At 40.6% G+C, this 20,129-nt stretch overlaps 2 protein-coding genes across 3 annotated transcripts in view; one reads left to right on the top strand and one right to left on the bottom strand.

Moving 5' to 3' along the window:
• The window catches only part of ANAPC10 (anaphase promoting complex subunit 10), a 142,638-nt gene extending 126,781 nt beyond the window's left edge, over positions 1–15,857 (bottom strand). Inside the window, exons 1-2 of one of the 2 annotated variants that reach the window (XM_062199550.1) lie at positions 15,754–15,857; positions 14,146–14,272 (exon numbers count right to left, since the gene is read on the bottom strand). In XM_062199550.1, coding sequence (XP_062055534.1) covers positions 14,146–14,260 — 115 coding nt within the window. In that variant the 5' untranslated portion in view covers positions 14,261–14,272; positions 15,754–15,857. Of the gene's footprint in view, positions 1–14,145; positions 14,273–15,749 lie in introns of both variants that reach the window. The other variant, XM_062199551.1, reaches the window with a different exon arrangement.
• An 82-nt stretch (positions 15,858–15,939) lies between these two features.
• Positions 15,940–20,129, top strand: part of ABCE1 (ATP binding cassette subfamily E member 1) — a 33,649-nt gene continuing 29,459 nt past the window's right edge. Inside the window, exon 1 of the mRNA XM_062199549.1 lies at positions 15,940–16,091. The gene's annotated coding sequence lies outside the window, so the exon portion shown is untranslated. The remainder of the gene's footprint in view (positions 16,092–20,129) is intronic.

Here is a 20,129-nt window from a genome sequence, read left to right as displayed (position 1 = left end):
TGGGAGACCAGAAGCACCTGGCTCCTGGCTTCGGATCAGCAAGATGCGCCGGCCGCAGCGGCCATTGGAGGGTGAACCAACGGCAAAAGGAAGACCTTTCTCTCTGTCTCTCTCACTATCTACTCTGCCTGTCCAAAAAAAAAAAAAAAAAAACAACAATATCTCTCGTGAACATGGCTGTAAAATTTTCCAGCAAACTTTAGCAAATCAGATATATGAACAAAAAGAATTATCTACATGATCAGGTGGGATTTATTCCAGGTGTGCAACACTAGTTCAATATTCTAAAATCAATGTAACTTCTGACATCAACAGCTTAAAGAAGAAAAAAAAAATCATATGATCTTACCAGTAGGTTCAGAAAAATTATCTGACAAAACTTACAGCAAAAGGAGAGCAACGTCCTCAACTTGACAAAGAATATCTACCTTAGAAATAACAGCTAACAACATATTTAATGGTAAGAAACTAGATACTTTCTCCCTAAGACCTGAAAAAAAAAAATTATGCCCTTTACCACTGCCATTCAGTATCATACCAGAAATTTTAGCTAATGCAGTAAGATGAGGAAAGGAAACAAAAGATATAAACTGAAATGGAAGAATAAAAGCAATATAACCCAGCAATTCCACTTGTAAATATTCACCCCCCAAAAATTAAAACATAAGTATACACAAAACATTATATGAATGTTGCTTTATTCATTTTTTTTTTTTTTTTTGACAGGCAGAGTGGATAGTGAGAGGGAGAGACAGAGAGAAAGGTCTTCCTTTGCCGTTGGTTCACTCTCCAATGGCCGCTGCGGCCAGCGCATCTCGCTGATCTGAAGCCAGGAGCCAGGTGCTTCTCCTGGTCTCCCATGCGGGTGCAGGGCCCAAGGACTTGGGCCATCCTCCACTGCCTTCCCGGGCCATAGCAGAGAGCTGGCCTGGAAGAGGGGCAACCGGGATAGAATTCGGCGCCCCAACCGGGACTAGAACCCGGTGTGCCGGTACTGCAAGGCAGAGGATTAGCCTGTTAAGCCACGGCGCCAGCCATGTTGCTTTATTCATAATCACCAAAAGTTAAGAGCAACTTCATCTTAGTTAGCCATTTCTGCATAACAGCATACTCTAAAATTTAGCAGTTTCAAATATCAAATATGCATTATTTCTCTATTTCTACAGGACAGGAATTCAGGTGTAAGTTAGTTGGGCAGTTTGACTTGGGATCTCTCATGACTTTGTGGTCATATTACAAAAAGTAGTTACCTGAAGTCTTGGCTGGGCAGAGGGGAACTGTCTAAAATGGCTTGCTCACATGTTGACTGGGTAAATTAACTGTGGTACAGCCATAAAGTGAAACAGTAATCAGCAACAAATCACCAATATATGAAACAACAAAACTTACAAATGCATTAGGCTATGTCAAAGAAGCCAGAAACAAAAGGCTACATATTACACTTATATTGGCATTCTGAAAAAAGGCAAAACCAAAGGGCCACAAAACAATCAAAGACTGAGCTTGGGCAAGAGCAGATGAACTACAAAAGGGCATAAAGGGGGGCTAGAGCTGAGGTGCAGTGGATTAAGCATCCCATATGGGCACCAGTTCAAGTCCAGCTTCTCTGCTTCTGATCCAGCTCCCTGCTAATGAGCCTGGGTAGAAGATGGCCCAAGTCTTTGGACCCCTGCACCCACACAGGAAACCCAGAAGAAACTCTTGGCTTTGCCCTGGCCCAGCCCTGGCCGTTGTAGCATTTTGGAGTAAACCAGCAGATGGAAGATTTTCTTTCTCTCTCTCTCTCTCTCTAACTCTGCATTTCAATAAATAAATAAATCTTTAAAAGGGGGGGGGGCATAAAGGAACTATTTAAGGAATACAAACTTCAAGCATTTCATAAGTACAACTTTAGGAATATAGTGATTCTTTTCACCATACACATCTTCCCACACACTCTCCCACCCCAACTCCTCCTCCCTCTCCCATTCACTTATTTTTTGGAAACTTAATTAACTTTAAAGAAGCACCCAATAATGACACACCTTGTGGGAACACTTAGACACAGCTATAATACAACTCCTTGAGGACAGAGGTCCTTCATGGTAAGTTAGTGCACAGTGATCCACCCCCAACTCCTACTATACCTCCTCCTCCCTCTCCCATTCCCAGTCCCATTCTCCATTAAGAGGAAAATAAATTTTTTTTCCTTGACAGTCAAGACAAGGGCTGTTCAAGTCATTGCTTCTCAAAGTGTCAATTTCACTTCTACAGATTGCCTTTTAGGTACACTATTAATTATCATAGATCAGGGAGAACATATGGAATTTGTCCCTTTGGGACTGGCTTATTTCATTAAGTATCATGTTTTCCAGATTCATCCATTTTGATGCAAATGACTAAATTTCACTTTTTTCACCACTGTGTAGTATTCCATAGTGTACATATCCCATAATTTTTTCATCCAGTCTTCAGTTGCTGGGCATATAGGTTAATTCCATGTCTTAGCTATTGTGAATTGAGCTGCAATAAACATGGGGGGGGGTGCAGATAACTCTTTTATTTGCTGATTTCATTTCCCTTGGGTATATTCCCAGGAGTCAGATGGCTGGGTCATATGGTAGGACTATATTCAGATTTCTGAGGTATCTGTAGATTGCTTCCATAGTGGCTTTACCAGTTTACATTCCCAACCAACAACAGATTAAGGTAGCTTTCTCTCCACATCCTCAACAGCATTTGTTGTTTGTTGATTTCTGTATGAAAGCCATTCTAACTGGGATGAGGTGAAACCTCATTGTGGTTTTAATTTTCATTTCCCTGATGGCTAGTGATCTTGAACATTTTTTCATGTGTCTGTTGGCCATTTGGATTTCCTCTCTTGAAAATTGTCTGTTGAAGTCCTTGGCCCATTTCTTAATCGGGCTATTTGTTGTTGTGGAGTTTCTTGATCTCTTTATATATTCTGGTTATTAAACCTTTATAGGTTGCAGTGTGTGCAAATAATTCCTCCCATTCTGTCAGATGCCTCTTCATTTTCCTGAGTGTTTCTTGTGCAATACACAAGCTTATCAATCTGTTGTAATCCCATTTGTTTATTTTGGCTTTGATTGCCTGTAGCTCCGGGGTCTTTTCCAAGAAATTTTTGCCTGTGCCAATGTCCTGCAGGGTTTCCCCAAAGTTCTCTAGCAATTTGATGGTACAAGGCCATACACTTAGGTCTTAAATCCATTTTGAATGGATTTTCATATAATGTAAGGTGGGGATCCTGCTTCATACTCCTGGATGTGGAAATCCAGTTTTCCCAGCACCTTTTGTTAAAGAGACTGTCCTTACTCTAGGGATTGGTTTTAGTTCCTTGGTCAAATATAAGTTGGTTGTAGATGCTTGGATTGATTTCTGGCATTTCTATTCTATTCCATTGCTCTATCCATCTGTTTTTGTACCAGTATCAGGTTATTTGATTATAACTGCCTTATAGTATGTCTTGAAATCTGGTATGTTGTTGCCTTCAGCTTTGTTCTTTTATAAGATGGCTTTAGCTATTTGAAGTCACCTGTATTTCCATATGAATTTCAGCATCATTTTTTCTATATCTGAGAAGAATGTCATTGGTATTTTGATTGGTAACACAGTGAATCTGTACATAGCTATTGGAAGAATGGACATTTTGATGATATTGATTCTTCCAATCCATGAACATGGAAGACTTTTCCATTTTGTTGTATCTTCTTCTATTTCATTCTTTAAGACTTTATAATTCTCATCATAGAGATCCTTGACATCCTTGGTTAAATTTATTCCAAGGCATTTGAATTTCTTTTTTTGTAGCTATTGTGAATGGGATCAATCTTAGAAGTTCATTCTCAGCCTTGGCATTGTCTGTATATACACAGGCTGTTGATTTTTATGTATTGATTTATATCCTGCTACTTTACCAAACTCTTCTATGAGTTCCAATAGTACCTTGGTGGAGTCTTTTGGATCATATATATATATATATATATATAGGATTTTATATATATATATATATAAAATCATGTCATCTGCCAATAGGTATAGTTTGATTTCCTCCTTCCTGATTTGTATCCCTTTGATTTCTTTTTCTTGCCTAATGGCTCTGGCTAAAACTATATTGAACAGCAATGGTGAGAGTGGGCATCCTTGTCTGGTTCTGGATCTCAATGGGAATTCTTCCAACTTTTCTTCATTCAATAGGACACTGGCTGTGGGTTTGTCATAAATTGACTTGATTGTGTTGAGGAATGTTCCTTCTATACCCAATTTGTTTAGCGTTTTCGTTGTCAAAGGGTGTTATATTTTATCAAATGCTTTCTCTGCCACCTATTGAGATAATCCTATAGTTTTTGTTTTGCAGCTTGCTGATGTGATGTATCACATTGATTGATCTGCAAATGCTAAACCATCCCTGCACATCAAGGATAAATCCCACTGGGTCTATGTGGATGATCTTTCTGATGTGCTGCTGGCTTCAATTGGCTAGAATTTTATTGAGGATTATTGCATCTATGTTCATCAGAGAAATTGGTTTATAGTTCTCTTTCTCTGTTGCATCTTTTTCAGGTTTAGGAACTCAGGTGTTGCTGGCTTCATAGAAAGAATTTGGGAGGATTCCTTCCCTTTCAGTTGTTTTGAATATCTTGAGAAGAATTGGAGTTAGTTCTTTAAATGTCTGGTAGAATTCAGCAGGGAAACCATCTGGTCCTGGGCTTTTCTTTGTTGGGAGGGTCTTTATTATTGATTCAATTTCCATCTTGGTAAAGGGTGGGTTTCCTATGTCATCATGGCTCAATTTAGGTAGACTGTATGTGTCCAGGAATCTATCCATTTCTTCTAGTTTTTACAGTTTGTTGGCATACAGATCTTTGTCATAATTTCTGATGATTCTTTTTATTTCTGTGGTGTCTGTTATTACATTCCCTTTTTCATCTCTAATTTTATTGATTTTGGCCTTCTCTCTCCTTTTTTGTTACTTGAACCCATGGTGTTTTAATTTTTTTAAAGTCTACTTTGTCTGATATTAGGATGGCTATATCAGCTATTTTTTTATTCTTTTTGCATGCAGTATCTCTTTCCATCCTTTCACTTTCAATCTGGGTGCATCTTTGTTGGTGAGATGTGTTTCTGTAGACAGTAATAGATGGGTTTTGTTTTTCAATCCATTCAGCCAGTCTGTGTCTTTTAACTGCAGAGTGAAGGCCATTTACATTCAAGGTGACTATTAATAAGTAATGACTTTGCCCTGCCATTTTCCCATAAGTATTCCTATTTTTTACTTTGGATTTTCTTTCTACCTGTACTGGTATCTTTCCTTCCTTTACCTTCTCCCATAGTGATGACCATGTTTCTGTATTTCTATATGCATCCTTAAGCATCTTTTGCAGGGCTGGATGGGTGGTGACAAATTCCTTCAGTTTCTGTTTGTAATGGAAGGTCTTTATTTTACTTTCTTTCATAAATGAGAACTTTTCAAGGTATGGTATTCTGGATTGAAAGTTTTTTTCTCTAGGCTTGGACTATATCTTGCCATTCTCTCCCAGCTTGCTGGGTTTCTGATCAGTCTGCTGTGAGTCTAACTGGAGATCTTCTGAAAGTAATCTGGCATTTCTCTCTGCTCATTTTAGAATCTTTATGTTTTACTATGGAGAGTTTGATTACAACGTGTCATGGTGAAGACCTTTCATGGTCATGCCTATCAGGAGTTCTATGTGCTGCCTACACTTGGATGTACCTTTCTCCAAATTTGGCAAGTTTTCTGTTATTATTTCACAAAAAAAGGCCTTCTCATCCTTTCTTTCCATACCTTCAGGAACTCCTAGAACCTGTATATTGGGTCATTTTATAGTATCCTGTAGATTCCCAACAGTGTTTTTTAGTTTTCTAATTTCTTCTTCTTGTGTTTGGTCTGACTATATATAATTTCCTGTGCTTTGTCTTCTATGTCGAATATTCTTTCTTCTGCTCCACCAATTCTGTTGTTAAGGCTTTCCACTGTATTTTTTTATTTGTTCTATTGAATTCTTCATTTCCAGGATTTCATTTTGATTTCTGTTTAAGATCTCAATTTCGAGAGAAATTTTCTTTCATGTCATGTACAGATTTCATTAGTCCTTGCATTTGCTTCTGATTATTTCTAAGTAACCATATGATCAATTTTTTGAATTTCATTCCTGGCATTTCTTCAATCTCATCATCTTCACAATCTAGTATTGAGGTGGTGTGTTCTTTTGGGGGTGTCATGTTATCCTCCTTGTTCTTGTTTCCTGGATTGGTATGTTTGTTATTTGGCATTTGTGGGGATACTCGTTGGTTTCTTTAATTTTTTGCTGTGGCGGCTTTTATTTTGTACTATGTCTGATTATATTAGTGGAGTGTCTGCTTTCAGGGAATATCTAGAGGTGTGTACTGGGAGTGGCCAGGGAGCTCTATTAAATGCTCCAGGGTGAAGGGCTTGTCTGAGGTGACACACCCAGGTTTGTCATGGTAAATCTCCCTTTTTTTTTTTTTTAATAAGAGGAGAGGTTTCTTCTTGTGTTGGGGTAGACTCAACTGAGCTCATCTCCTCGAAGGAGACCAGTGCCTGGGCACTAGCCCCAGTGAGTATATTATTCGTCCACTCTACCACAAGGACTACACAAAGGATCTGTGCAGTCCTCAGTACAAGCTTAGATTCCAGCAATGTCTCTCGCCAGGTAACCAGGGAGCCCTGATCATGTGAAGCCTACCACAGTGACTGTCCAATGTCCGAGCCATACCCTGAGTCCTCCCATGTAGCCTCAGTGTTTCCACAGTCCTGGAACACAAGCCTCCCACGGTCACGAGCACCCAGCCCCCTATCTATTCACCCCATGAGACTCTAGAGCCTCTGCTTCACTGGTTGCTGGGCACAGACATGAGCTGGCACAGCTGCTATGTATGTCCAAAATGGCACCTGCTCTCTGTCCACTTGATACAAGATGCCTTTGCAAGATGATCGGGGAGAGAGAAAACGTGCCCCCCACCTTGTTTTTTCTCCTCTATTTGGTGGGTACACTATCCCCCACAGAGCTCCAAGCTGGATTCCCTCTAGGCTCTTCCTGCAGTTTTTTCACCAGTGGCTTGGGCTGCTGCAGTCTGGTCTCAGTTTGCTCTCCATAATTTCTTTATCCTGTGTTTAGTTGACTGGCATCTGGATGGATTCCGTGTCTTAGCTATTGTGAATTAAACCATGATAAACATGGGGGTACAGATAACCCTTTTATTTGCTGGTTTCATTTCCCTTTGGTAAATTCCCAGGAGTCGGATGGCTGGGTCATATGGAAGGTCTATATTCAAATTTCTGAGGTATCTGTATACTGTCTTCCACAGTGGCTTTACCAGTTTAAATTCCCACCAACAGTGGATTAGGATACCTTTTCCTCCATATCCTCGCCAGCATTTGGTGTTTGCCGATTTCTGTATGAAAGACATTCTAACTGGGGTGAAGTGAATCATCATTGTGGTTTTGATTGGCATTTTCCTCTCGGCTAGTGATCTTGAGCATTTTTTCATGTGTCTGTTGGTCATGTGGATTATAATATACATTTATGACTGTATGTGTTTGCTAAAACTCATAGAATGGTACATCTAAAAAGGGTGAGGGACAAGCATTTGGCCTAAGGGTTAAGCTGGCTGTTGGGACAGTCACATTCCTGATTCAAGTCCCTACTCCGTTCCTGATTCTAGTTTCCTGTCAACGCATGGCCTAGGAAGCAGCAGGTGATAGCTTAAGTGATTGGTTCCAACCACCCATGTGGGAGACCTGAATTGAGTTCTTCCCTCCTGGCTCCAACCCAGGCCCAGCTTCAAGCACCACAGGCATTTAGGGAATGAACCAGAAGATGGGCGCTCTCTGTGTCTCTGCTTCTGTCTATGTTTCTGTCACTCTATTCTCTGTGTCTCATAAGTTTTTGAATTTTTTAAATACATTAAAAAAAGTTTTTGGGTAGGAGCTGGCACTGTGGAACAGCCAGTAAAGTCACCACTTGTGATAATCACAGCCCATTTCGGTGCCAGCTGGAGTCCCAGATGCTCCACTGACACCCACATGAGAGACCAAGATGAAGCTCCTGGCTCCTGGCTTAAGACTGGCTTTGCCCTGATCATTGAAGCCACCTGGAGAGTGAATCAGCGGATGGAAGACCTCTGTCTCTCTGTCTCTTAACTTTTTCAAGTAAGTAAATAAATCTTTATTTAAAAAAAAAAAAAACTTTGAGAGTAAGTTTTATTATATATAAATTGTACCTCAGTAAACTATTCATAAAAAGAGAGAATGGAATCTCCAGGTAAAACCGAACAGGTTTATTTGGGAGAACAGCTTCCAGAGTTTTCATGTGTAGAGAGTAGAAGCTTCTAAAAGAAAGATGACCACTAAACCAATAACAGTTCAACTTGATCAACCTAAAGAAATTTCTGAGACTGAGTATGCAGATTGAAAATACTTACCAAATTATGGAATAGATGGATGAGAAAAGATACACACATATCCTGGCCAAAGTGTGAAACTCCCAAGAAAAAAAGAGAAAAATTTTAGAAGCTTCCAGAAAGAACAAGTTTTTGGAATAAAACAAACAGAACAAGAATATGGGCACAGGCCTTCTTACCTGCAACATGGCAAAAAAGGACAGTGAAATAGCACCAAGAAACTTTTGAGAAAAATAAAATGACTGGAGGTTCCAAGATGGCGGAATAGGGAGGCAGCTCACTGATAGTCCAGGAAAAGACAGTTTAATAAAAGAGGAGATAGTGTAATCTCAGGCAAGAGTTAGGGAAAAACGGCAGAGGGAATTCTTCCAGAACTAGAGGGACACGGTGGATCTATGTGGAGGACACGGGTGCTCATGGCTCGGGAGCCCAGCTGCCAAGAATCTTCTCCACACCAGCGCTGGAAAGAGAGGTGAGGCGAAACCGCAGAAGCCCCAGACACTAGAATAAAAGTGGCAGGAAGAACCTAGAGGGAATGAGGCCTGAGGCCCTGTGGGGGAAAGTACATCAGCCTAACTAGAGGAGAGAAAAAATTAAAGGGACAGTTCAGACACGATTCCCTCTCTCCACTGATCTTACAAAGGTGTGCAAACCAATAGAGCAGGCACCATTTTGGACATACGTAAGAGCTGAACCAGCTCGGGGCTGCGCCCGCCCTCCATTAAACAGAAAAACTGAGACTCCAATACAATAGTATTGGGGGACTTCAATGCTCCATTTTCAGAAATGGACAGATAAACCAGACGGAAGATCAACAAGGAAACAGCAGATTTAATGAACACTATAGACCAAATGGATCTAACAGATATCTACAGAACTTCTGATCCTATACTTTCAGAATACACATTCGTCTCAGCAGTGCATGGAACTTACTATAGGATTAACCATATACTAGGCCATAAAGCAAGTCTCAGCAAATTCAAAAGAATCAAAATCATATCATGCATCTTTTCAGATCACAATGGAATGAAGCTAGAAATTAGCAACTCAGGAATCCCTAGAGCATATGCAAAAAATGGAGACTGAACAACATGCTCCTGAATGAACAGTGGGTCACAGAAGAAATCAAAAAAGGAATCAAAAACTTTCTGGAAGCAAATGAAGATAACAACACAACATATCAAAACTTATGGGACACAGCAAAAGCAGTGTTAAGAGGAGAGTTTATAGCAATAGGTGCCTACATCAAGAAACTGGAAAGGTACCAAAGAAATGAGCTATCAATGCATCTCAAGGATCTAGAAAAACTGCAGCAAACCAGACTCAAAATTAATAGAAGAGAAATAATTAAAATTAGAGAAGAAATCAACAGAATTGAATCAAAAAAAAAAAAAGATCAGCAAAATGAGAAGCTGGTTTTTTGAAAAAATAAACAAAATTGACACACCATCAGCCCAACTAGCTAAAAAAAAGGAGAGAAAAGATCAAAATCAATAATATAGGAGATGAAAAAGGGAATGTAACAACAGACACCAGAGCAATAAAAAGAGTCATAAGAAATTAATACAAAGAGTTCCATGCCAGCAAACAGGGAAATCTATCAGAAATGGATAGATTCCTGGACACATACAACCTACCTAAATCAAACCATGAAGACATAGAAAACCTAAGCAGACTCATAACCGAGTCAGAAATTTAATCAGTGATAAAAGCCCTCCCAACAAAGAAAAGCCCAGGACCGGATGGATTCACTATTGAATTCTACCAGACATTTAAAGAAGAACTAACTACAATTCTTCTCAAACTATTCAGAATAATTGAAAAGAGGGAATCCTCCCAAATTCTTTTTGAGACCAGCATCACCTAAATCTCTAAGCCAGAAAAAGATGCAACAGAGAAAGAGAATTACAGACCAATTTCCCTGATGAACATAGACACAAAAATCCTCAATAAAATTCTGTCCAATAGAAGGGAACAACACATCAGAAAGATCATCCACCCAGAACAAGTGGGATCTCTCCCTGGTATGCAGAGATGGTTCAACGTTTACAAATCAATCAACATGATATACCATATTAACAAACTGCAGAAGAAAAACCATATGATTATCTCAATAGATGCAGAGAAAGCATTTAATAAAATACAACACCCTTTCATGATGAAAACTCTAAGCAAATTGGGTATAGAAGGAACATACCTCAATATAATCAAAGCAATTTATAAAGAACCCACAGCCAGCATCATATTGAATGGGGAAAAGTTGGAAGCACTTCCACTGAGATTTGGTACAAGACAGGGATGCCCACTCTCACCACTGCTATTCAATATAGTACTGGAAGTTTTAGCAAGAGCCATTAGGCATGAAAAAGAAATTAAAGGGGTAGACAGTGGGAAGGAAGAAGTCAAACTATCCCTCTTTGCAGATGATATGATTCTTTATTTAGGGGATCCAAAGAACTCTACTAAGAGACAATTGGAACTCATAGAAGAGTTTAGCTAAGTAACAGGATATAAAATCAATGCACAAAAATCAACAGCCTTTGTATACACAGGCAATGCCACGGCGGAGGAAGAACTTCTAAGATCAATCCCATTCACAATAGCTACAAAAACAATCAAATACCTTGGAATAAACTAAACCAAAGACGTCAAAGATCTCTACAGTGAGAATTACAAAACCTTAAAGAAAGAAATAGAAGAGGATACCAAAAAAATGGAAAAATCTTCCATGCTCATGGATTGGAAGAATCAATATCATCAAAATGTCTATTCTCCCAAAAGCAATTTATATATAGATTCAATGATATACCAATCAAGATACCAAAGACATTCTTCTCAGATCTGAAAAAAATGATGCTGAATTCATATGGAGACACAGAAGACCTCGAATAGCTAAAGCAAACTTGCACAACAAAAACAAAGCCGGAGGCATCACAATACCAGATTTCAGGACATACTACAGGGCAGTTGTTATCAAAACAGCATGGCACTGGTACAGTAACAGATGGATAGACCAATGGAACAGAATAGAAACACCAGAAATCAATCCAAACATCTACAGCCAATTTATATTTGATCAAGGATCTAAAACTAATCCCTGGAATAAGGACAGTCTATTCAACAAATGGTGCTGCAAAAACTGGATCTTCACATGCAGAAGCATGAAGCAAGACCCCTACCTTTCACCTTACACAAAAATCCACTCGACATGGATTAAAGATCTAACTCTACGACCTGACACCATCAAATTATTAGAGAACATTGGAGAAACCCTGCAAGATATTGGCACCGGCAAAGATTTCTTGGAAAAGACCCAAAGGCACAGGCAGTCAAACCCAAAATGAACAACTGGGATTACATAAATTGAGAAGTTTCTGTACCGCAAAAGAAACAGGAAAGTGAAGAGGCAACCAACAGAATGGAAAAAAATATTTGCCAATTCTACAACCAAAAAAGGATTAATAACCAGAATCTACAAAGAGAAACTCAACAACAAAACAAACAACCCACTTAAGAGATGGGCCAAGGACCTCAATAGACATTTTTCAAAAGAGGAAATCCAAACGGCCAACAGACAAATGAAGAAATGTTCAGGATCACTAGCCATCAGGGAAATGCAAATCAAAACCACAATGAGGTTTCACCTCACCCCGGTTAGAATGGCTTACATACAGAAATCAACTATCAACTAAAAACAGATGCTGGCGAGGATGTGGGGGAAAATGGGACACTAACCCACTGTTGGTGGGAATGCAAACTAGTAAAGCCACTATGGAAGACAGTTTCAAGATTCCTCTTAAACCTGAATATAGCCCTACCACATGACCCAGCCATCCCACTCCTTGGAATTTACCCAAAGGAAATTAAATTGGCAAATAAAAGAGCTGTCTGCACCTCAATGTTTATTGCAACTCAATTCACCATAGCTAAGACATGGAGTCAACCTAAATGCCCATCAACAGAAGACTGGATAAAGAAATTATGGGATATGTACTCTATAGAATACTATATAGCAGTAAAAAAAAAAAAAAAAAAATGAAATCCGGTCATTGGCAACAAAATGGAGGAATCTGGAAAACATCATGCTGAGTGAAATAAGCCAATCCCAAAAGGACAAATATCATATGTTCTCCCTGATGGGTGACAACTGAGCACCTAAAAGCAAACCTGTAGAAGTGAAATGGACACTATGAGAAACAATGACTAATCAGCCCTTCTCCTGACTGTTGAGGAACAACTTACTATTTTATTCCTTTTAGTATTTTTTGGTTCTACTTAACACCATTGGTTGAACTCTTTAATTAACACACAATTATTCTTAAGTGTTTAAATTTAACTGAAAAGTGATCCCTGTTAAATATAAGAGTGGGAATAAGAGAGGGAGATGTACAGTTCCGCACATATTCACTTGGACTTACCCCTAATTGTAGAGCTAGAAACGTGCCAGGGATTTCAATTCAATCCCATCAAGGTGGCATGTACCAATGCCATCTCACTAGTAAAAGTGATCAGTTTAAGTTCATAGTTGATCATAATGAGAGGATTAAGTGCCAAAGGAATCACATAAACAAGACTAGTGTCTGCTAATACTAACTGATAGAATTAAAAAGGAGAGAACGATCCAATATGGGAAGTGGATTACACAGCAGACTCATAGAATGGCAGATGTCCTAAACATCACATCATTTGGATCTGGCTAAAAAGCCCATGAGAGTGTCTCAGGCATGAAAAGCCAAGAGACTGTGGCAAAAAAATAAAAAATAAATAAATAAATGACCTAAATGAAAGATCTCTGTGAATGAAATCCCAGTGGAAAGAATGGGCCATCAAAGAAGTAAGTACCTTTCTCTGAAGGGAGGAGAGAACTTCCACTTTAACTATGACCTTGTCTAAATAAGATAGGAATCGGCAAACTCAAAAGGTTTCCATAGCCGTGGCAGCTCATGACAGCAGCCTCGGGTGATTACTGACATCATAAATAAAGAGTGTCAATTGTTAAATCAACGACGGGAGTCACTGTGCACCTACTCCCCATGTAGGATCTCTGTCCTTAATGTGTTGTACTATGCAAATTAACAGTAAAACTACTACTCAAATAGTACTTTATACCTTGTGTGTCTGTGTGGGTTCAAACCGTTGAAATCTTTACTTAGTATACACTATGTTGATCTTCTGTATATAAAGATAATTGAAAATGAATCTTGATGAAGAGTGGGATGGGAGAGGGAGTGGGAGATGGGATGGTTGCAGGTGGGAGCGAGGTTATGGGTAGAAAAGCTGCTATAATCCAAAAGTTGTACTTTGAAATTTATATTTATTACATAAAAGTTGAAAAAAAAAAAAGAAAAAGAAAATGACTGTAACTCAAAAATTCTTTCCCAACCAAGAGTAAAATAAAATTATCTGGGGATATGTACTCACTCAAAAAAATGTATCATCCACTTAATCCTATGCTGAGATACAGCCACCAACAAATAAAAAAGGTATCTAAATAAAAACTGAATTATAGCAGATAAAGGAGGATAAGTAGGAGACTTCATGACACATGTTGTTAAATCTGTAAGAAATTAATAAAGCAGCTGGAAACTGATACACTATAAATAACAGCTCCTTAGAATTAAACCATCTAAATGAAAAGAAAAAGTCACTCTAGTGTACAAGGAAACTACCACCAATAGCTTTTCTGCTTTGTATTATTTTTACCTGGTTTGCAAGATGAAAGTGACCAAACAGCTTGTGACCCAATTTCCCGTACTGTTCCAGTCCTTTCCAATTGCTTAGGGTCAGCACCAGGAGGCGTCTTGTTTGGTGTGGTCATTTTTGAAATATTCTACGTGGAAAGAAAGAACATGCACATTACAAAAGGACCCAAGTATCATTCAACAGAAGATAAAAATAAAAATTAATGGGTTATCCACATACTATTGTTATTAATTTTTCCCAAATGCAGTTAATACAAACATCTGAATCACTTAAGAAAAACATCTTGTAATTTCAGTTTTTCTTTAATATATTATGACATAAAAAGATGTCAAAAGATGCAAAGCAGCAGGTGTAGTAGGTGAAAAAGCATAGGATTAAAGTTTTAGCTTCAGCCTCTCCGTTAGCTTAGATTTTGAACAAGTCTGAGCTTTGTTTCTTCTTCTGTAGAGGGGTTGACTTGCCAATTTTTAATTATACAACACTGTGCAATTCTGTATTTCTAAGAGCAAATATTCCAGATAAGTTTTAGCCTTAAAAATGCTAGCCTGAAATAGTTTTATTCCAGGAACATGTAAGTATTTTAAATATTCATTAACAGATGCAAAGAAAAATCATATATCCTCACTAGTTGTCAAAAGTTTCATTTGCAGGGCCAGCATCTTGGCACAGCAGGTTAACCCATTACCTGCAATGCTGGCATACCATAGAAGTGCTGAGGAGTGAACCAGAGGATGGAAGAATTCTTTCTCCTTTTATCTGTCACTCTGCCTTTCAAATAATAAATAAATAAATCTTTAGAAAAAAGTTTCATTTGCATGTGCTCTTAACATAGAAGGCAAAGTTAAGAAAAATGGCGTCAAGGTCTAGAACTGGCTAACCTCTTTTGAAAAGGTGGACTTCATTTTTCACATCCTTGTTAATCTTAGTCTATGCAAACATGAAAAAGTTTTTCTCGGACTGTAAACAAGATTGGAAACTTACTGTTCCTGAACACTACTATACAAGCTACTGCGGATTATGAAGCATCTCCTTGACACCTTCCATTAGTTCCTAAATTGTTTCCCCGCAGTCACAGAAGCACCTGACACTGGAATGCAAACTTCAGAAAGGCCTGAGACTTCAATGCTCAGGAAGCAACGTACTGAATGAATAAACAGACGAACAGATTCGGTCTGCAAGTTAAGTAAGGCCTAGGATATGACAATTAAACCTCGTAACCACCATTACCAACTGAACGTCCTGTTACACACACACACACAGACAAGCCCATCTCTACACTGGGACAGAATCAATCCGTGGACTTAGGGCTGGACGCCACCAAGTGGATAAAACACGGAGGTCGGGAAGGCTGGGCCCCTGGCCTCGAGGAACTGGCCAAGCAGTGCAGAGGGAGCGAGGGCAGAGGGAACGCCTCAGCAAGCCGTGGGCGGATCAGACTCGGCGGGTCCCGCTGCGCACCCACGGCGGGCTAAAATGCCCAAGGCTCACTCCTGACCCACTGGTCTCGAGGAGACCGCAAGCACAAAAAGCGAGAGACACTGGGGAGCAGAACGCATCTACTTCTGCTAGGACCATTCTCCACGCCGGGAAAAAAACTCACGCACTTACAGCTTCCAGGTCCCGCGGGCCTCAACTCCGGTTCTCAGGACCTCCTGCAGCTCCGCGCCACTCCCACTCTGCTTTTTAAGACAGCCCGGCTCTCCTATGACGTCGAACTGGGTCGCAGCCCAATGACGTCAACAGCGCCTGGCTCTACCTACTTCCAGGGCTCCGCCTCGCGTTCTGTCGCGCGCGCGCGCAATAGGCCCTTATGGCTAGCGCGAGGCGGCGGCTGGGCACCGCCATTTTGGCCGGTGGCCGTAGGAACACGCCGTGTGGCTGAGAAGTGGAAGCAGGCGCTCGCTCGGCCCCTGCGCTCCCCTCCACAGGGGGATCATTTTCTCCAGGTACGTGAATAGCCCCAAGGGGGTTGACCGTTTAGCTGGCGTCCGTCACGTTGGAAAGACTGTGGGGACGTTCTCCGAGAGCCTTTGGTTAGGCCTCAGGTGGCGGCCGCGGCGCGTGGCAGCCGGCTCCGGTGGGACAGCTGGAACCGCCGGAGTGCGGGCTGCACCCGGAGCGCGGGGCGCCTCGCGCTTCTCCTCCACCCAACCCAGCTGTCTGCCGCCGTGGCCTGCCACCCTGGCCGTGGACTCGGGTGCCATCGCCTGGGAGGTTCCCCCTCGGCCACTTCCACTGCCCCTTCACCCTGCTCCCACCGTGGAGCCGCACCTGCGGAACTTGCAGCAGCCCCTCGGACCCCCACGGCCGGCCGCACTGTAAAATGGGAATATTGTCACGTGTGCTCGTGCGGTTGTGGGAAATCGCAGCTTTTGCTAAACCTTTCTGATGATTGCGGAGTGAGTCATGGCATCTTGCCGCCGTGAAGTCGAATACTGCTCATCCACTCCCAAGCTTTTATAGACATGGCCAAACGGCACTCTCCTAGAGCAACGTGTATGCGGGCATAACTGCGGTTGTCCCAAGTAATTGTCTGGTTGAATGCGTATAGGTTCGCTCGCATAGCACCCTAAACTTTTTCCCCTGGAAACTTACCCGATTTTCCATTTGTTGTGTCTTAAGGGTCTTAAGATCAAGGTTGGTGTCTACTCAGAATACCTTCAGGTGACTCTTCAGGGCTTCTACGTGTTTCTCTTTTTGATGGGAAGTCCATTAGAGTAAGGAATAGCTTGTCATGACAGTTTTTTTTTTTTTTTCCATCCTCCTTTTCACAGATCTGCTAAATGGGCATTTTTGATGGTGGCATTTGTGTTGCAGTTATTTGTCTAATTTACCAAAAATATTCATTCTGTACCCATCACCTGCTAGTAATACTCTGTCATTGTAACCAAAGGCTTCTGTCTGTACTTGAAACAAACGGTTGGGAGGGGGCGTTTCTGCTTTTCTTTTTGAGTTTTGTGAAAAACTTAGTTCTTTCCTGTGTTTAAAAATTTCTTTTAGGAAGAACACTTCACATAATTATGGTGGAAGGGGAAGAGAAAGATTTTGATTCAGAATTGTGCACCACTCTCAACCTATTATAAGTGTTTTAAAAGACTAATAGCCCACAGTAACTATAGGTGACAATATTTAATGCACTATCAGGCACCATTAGTACTTCTACACTGTATTGCAATAATTTTGATTTTAGACTGTAGATGCTCACTGTGTATGCCTCACTTCCTTTTTCACTGTCTTCTGGAAGAATGACACTGAGAGTCATTGTTTGAGTATGTGCTTTTGAACAGTTTGTCTTCAGATCTGAAATAGCTTCAAATCCTCGTTCCCAGAATTCTGTATAATCATCTCTTTCACTTTATTGTGTCCTGTTTCCCATTGAAAAAGAAAGTAGGGAACCCCCTTTACCTCAGTTCTTGAAACCAACATGGAAATGGAATTAATACTGCTTATACAATTAACAGTTTTACAATGAATCCATATTTTTCTCAAATGCATTTTATCACTTTTATATCACTTTATTAACCACCACTGATACATTTTTACTCTTCTGTAAAAATCATCTCTTACGCCGGCACCACAGCTCACACTAGGTTAATCCTCCGCCTGCGGCACCAGCACACCGGGTTCTAGTCCCGGTTGGGGCGCCGGTTCTGTCCCTGCTGCCCCTCTTCCAGTTTAGCTCTCTGCTGTGGCCTGGGAAGGCAGTGGAGGATGGCTCAAGTCCTTGGGCCCTGCACCCGCATGGGAGACCAGGAGGAAGCACCTGGCTCCTGGCTTTGGATCGGCGCAACGCGCCCGCCAAAGCTGCTGCTACTTGGGGGGTGAACCAGCGGAAAAAGGAAGACCTTTCTCTCTGTCTGTCTGTCTGTCTCTCTCTCTCTCTCTCTCTCATTGTCTAACTCTGCCTGTCAAAAAAAAGATATTAAAAAAAAATCATCTCTTACAATCTCTTGGTTTTTAAAATGGTTTGGAAAACTAGATGAAATATTTTAGTTATTTGGCAGAAATAAAATTTAAGCAATTTCATGATAAAAGATTTACCCCCTGGAAAGGAGTTCATTTACTGGTCAATTTGTAGAAAGACATTCAGTATTTAAATGAGAATGCATGTTGTCCAGTTTTACTCTAAAGCTTGGTAAGTGAAGAATCTTACATTCTGAGTAAAGTTGTCATTTTTAGTGTGATAGCTGTTCTGTAGTAATTTGAGTCACTTAATTTCTTTCTCTTAATCCTTATGAGACTTGGAGTGGTTTTTAAAGGAGTAAGCCTCTTTGTTAATTACATGAATATATAGTCTCCTTGGGTGATTCGTTTATTTGTTTTAGAACACAATTTAGTGAACTCTGAACATAAAATATCGGTGATGGAAAATTTTTGGAAGTTGTTATAGCCTATAAGAAAATTGTTGACTATATTTAAATTCACTTTCTCACTGATTGACTAGAAATTCTTTAGCTCCTCTTATACATTAGGCACTAACCTAGCCTCTGAAACATAAATCCTGGTTCTTATGAGATGGAGTACATTTTTGGTTAAGGGAAACAATATGTAAGTGTATAGGGAGACACAGCATTGTGTGTGTGTATAAATACATTCATAACACTCTGATACATATGCAGTGTATGTATGTGGATATCATATAGTAGATTTCCTAGAAAAATAGATCAAAAAAAGGACAGAGTGATATAAAGGCAGTTGGGTGTATTTTGGAGTAGTATAACTAGAGAAGCCTCACTGAAAAAATAGACAGTAAGTGAGCATATAATTTTCTAGAGATGATAATATTGCAGTCAGAAGAAACAGAAAAATGCCAAAACTCTGAATCAAGAGCATACATAAAGTGTGCGAGGAACAACAAGGAGACAGTGTGGCTGTGAGCTAAATTATCTAGAGATGAGAACAAAGTTAGCAGAGGCTGATCAGTGCTTCGTGGTTATGTTAAGAACTGACTTTTACTCAAATTTTAGAAGAGAAGCCATTGCAGAATTTTAAGTAATTACGTGCTTGGGCTTACTCAGTCAAAGAGTTACTCTGGTTCCTGTACTAAGAATGACATGAGGGGGCTGGCGCCGCGGCTCACTAGGCTAATCCTCCGCCTTGCGGCGCCGGCACACCGGGTTCTAGTCCCGGTCGGGGCACCGATCCTGTCCCGGTTGCCCCTCTTCCAGGCCAGCTCTCTGCTGTGGCCAGGGAGTGCAGTGGAGGATGGCCCAAATGCTTGGGCCCTGCACCCCATGGGAGACCAGGAGAAGCACCTGGCTCCTGCCATCGGAACAGCGGGGTGCGCCGGCCGCAGCGCGCCTACCGCGGCGGCCATTGGAGGGTGAACCAACGGCAAAAGGAAGACCTTTCTCTCTGTCTCCCTCTACTGTCCACTCTGCCTGTCAAAAATTAAAAAAAAAAAAAAGACCCTTCTCTCTCTCTCTCACTGTCCACTCTGCCTGTCAAAAAATTAAAAAAAAAAAATGAAGAATGACATGAGGGAGGATGAAGAATGACATGAGGGAGGAGTAGGAGACAGGATAAAGGCAGAGATCTGTTAATCAGCTATTAGAGTAATGCAGGTAAGAGAATAATGATGACTAGAATCATCGCAAATAGTCAGATTCCTGATGTATTTCTAAGGTAAATTCAATATGATTTTCTGTTAAGGAGTATAAATGAAAGATGGCTCCCAGGTTTTGGGCCCGAAAAATGGAAAGGTAAAGTTATCATTTAACGAACAGGTAGGATTGCTAGAGAAATGAATGTTGGTGTGGATTTTGGGAGCTCACTTGGAAAGATGGCTACTAGACCTTCCAGAGGAAAAATGTTGGATGTATTGGCAGGTAGATAAAAGTTTAGGATTAAGAGGAGTTGTCCTAATTAAACCTAGAATTGGGTTTGGGCCTGGCACTGTGGTGTAGAAGGTTAAGCCGCCATCTGCAGTACCCAGCATCCCGCATAGGCACCAGTTCATGTCTCTGGTGCTCCACTTCTGATCC

This window comes from Lepus europaeus, chromosome 8, assembly GCF_033115175.1.
Source record: "Lepus europaeus isolate LE1 chromosome 8, mLepTim1.pri, whole genome shotgun sequence".
Lineage (NCBI taxonomy): Eukaryota > Metazoa > Chordata > Mammalia > Lagomorpha > Leporidae > Lepus > Lepus europaeus.
This window is presented reverse-complemented; position numbering and strand designations above follow the sequence as displayed.